An 854-nucleotide genomic window follows, 5' to 3' on the forward strand; every position below is an offset into this window, starting at 1 on the left:
GCCCCCTCTGCCTCCCCTCAGCCTCCTCTGCCTCCCCTCAGCCTCCTCTGCCTCCTCCCTCCTCTGCCTCCTCCCTCCTTTTCCTCCTCTCCCTCCTCTTCCTCCCCTCTGCCTCCTCCTCTCCCTCCCCTTCCTCCTCTCTCACCCTCTCCCCCGGGATCGCTGCCCCTCTGCTCTAACGGCCTCTCTCCTCCTTCCTCCTCCTCTTCCTCCCCGTCACACCCTCTCCCTGTCTCTGCCTTCTTCCTCCTCCCTCCTCCTCCTCCTCCATCCCCACAAGCTCACGGGAGGCACCGACAGGGATGAGCTCCGGGTCTCCACGCGATGCCGCCTGGTAACGCCCCCCAAATTCCCACTCCTGGGTTGACTCCCAGTCCTGGATTAATTCCCACTTTTCTGTTTCCTTTCCAACCTTTTTCCTGCCAGAACCTTGGGATTGGGGGGGGGGGGGGGGGAGTGGGAAGGAAACTGGAGGCTGGGAATGACACTGGGAATTGTGCCGGGAGCTGCCCCTGAGGATCTGGGGGGATTCCCTGAGGATTTGGGGGGATTCCCTCTTGTCACTTGGTTGAACACCTGTGGGATGGGTCCTGGAGGGGTTGGATTCACTCTCCCCCCAAAAAACATTGCAGGGTGATGCCGAGTTCAACCGGATCATGAGCCTGGTGGATCCCAACGGCAGCGGCAGCGTCACCTTCCAGGCCTTCATCGACTTCATGTCCCGGGAAACCACGGACACGGACACGGCCGACCAGGTCATCGCCTCCTTCAAGGTCCTGGCAGGGGACAAGGTGAGGCCACCAGCCCTGGGCACCCTGTGGGGAGGGGGGGTTTGGTGGGATCTTCCCCCCTCT

At 62.4% G+C, this 854-nt stretch overlaps 1 protein-coding gene across 1 annotated transcript in view; it reads left to right on the forward strand.

Annotated features, from left to right (window-relative positions):
* The window catches only part of LOC104395873 (alpha-actinin-4-like), a gene marked incomplete at both ends in the record, with an annotated part of 33,059 nt that overhangs the window by 31,272 nt on the left and 933 nt on the right, over positions 1-854 (forward strand). Inside the window, 1 exon segment of the mRNA XM_010005623.1 lies at positions 633-791. Coding sequence (XP_010003925.1) covers positions 633-791 — 159 coding nt within the window.

The sequence above is a fragment of the Chaetura pelagica genome, unplaced genomic scaffold, assembly GCF_000747805.2.
Source record: "Chaetura pelagica isolate M959 unplaced genomic scaffold, ChaPel_1.0 scaffold1481, whole genome shotgun sequence".
NCBI lineage: Eukaryota > Metazoa > Chordata > Aves > Apodiformes > Apodidae > Chaetura > Chaetura pelagica.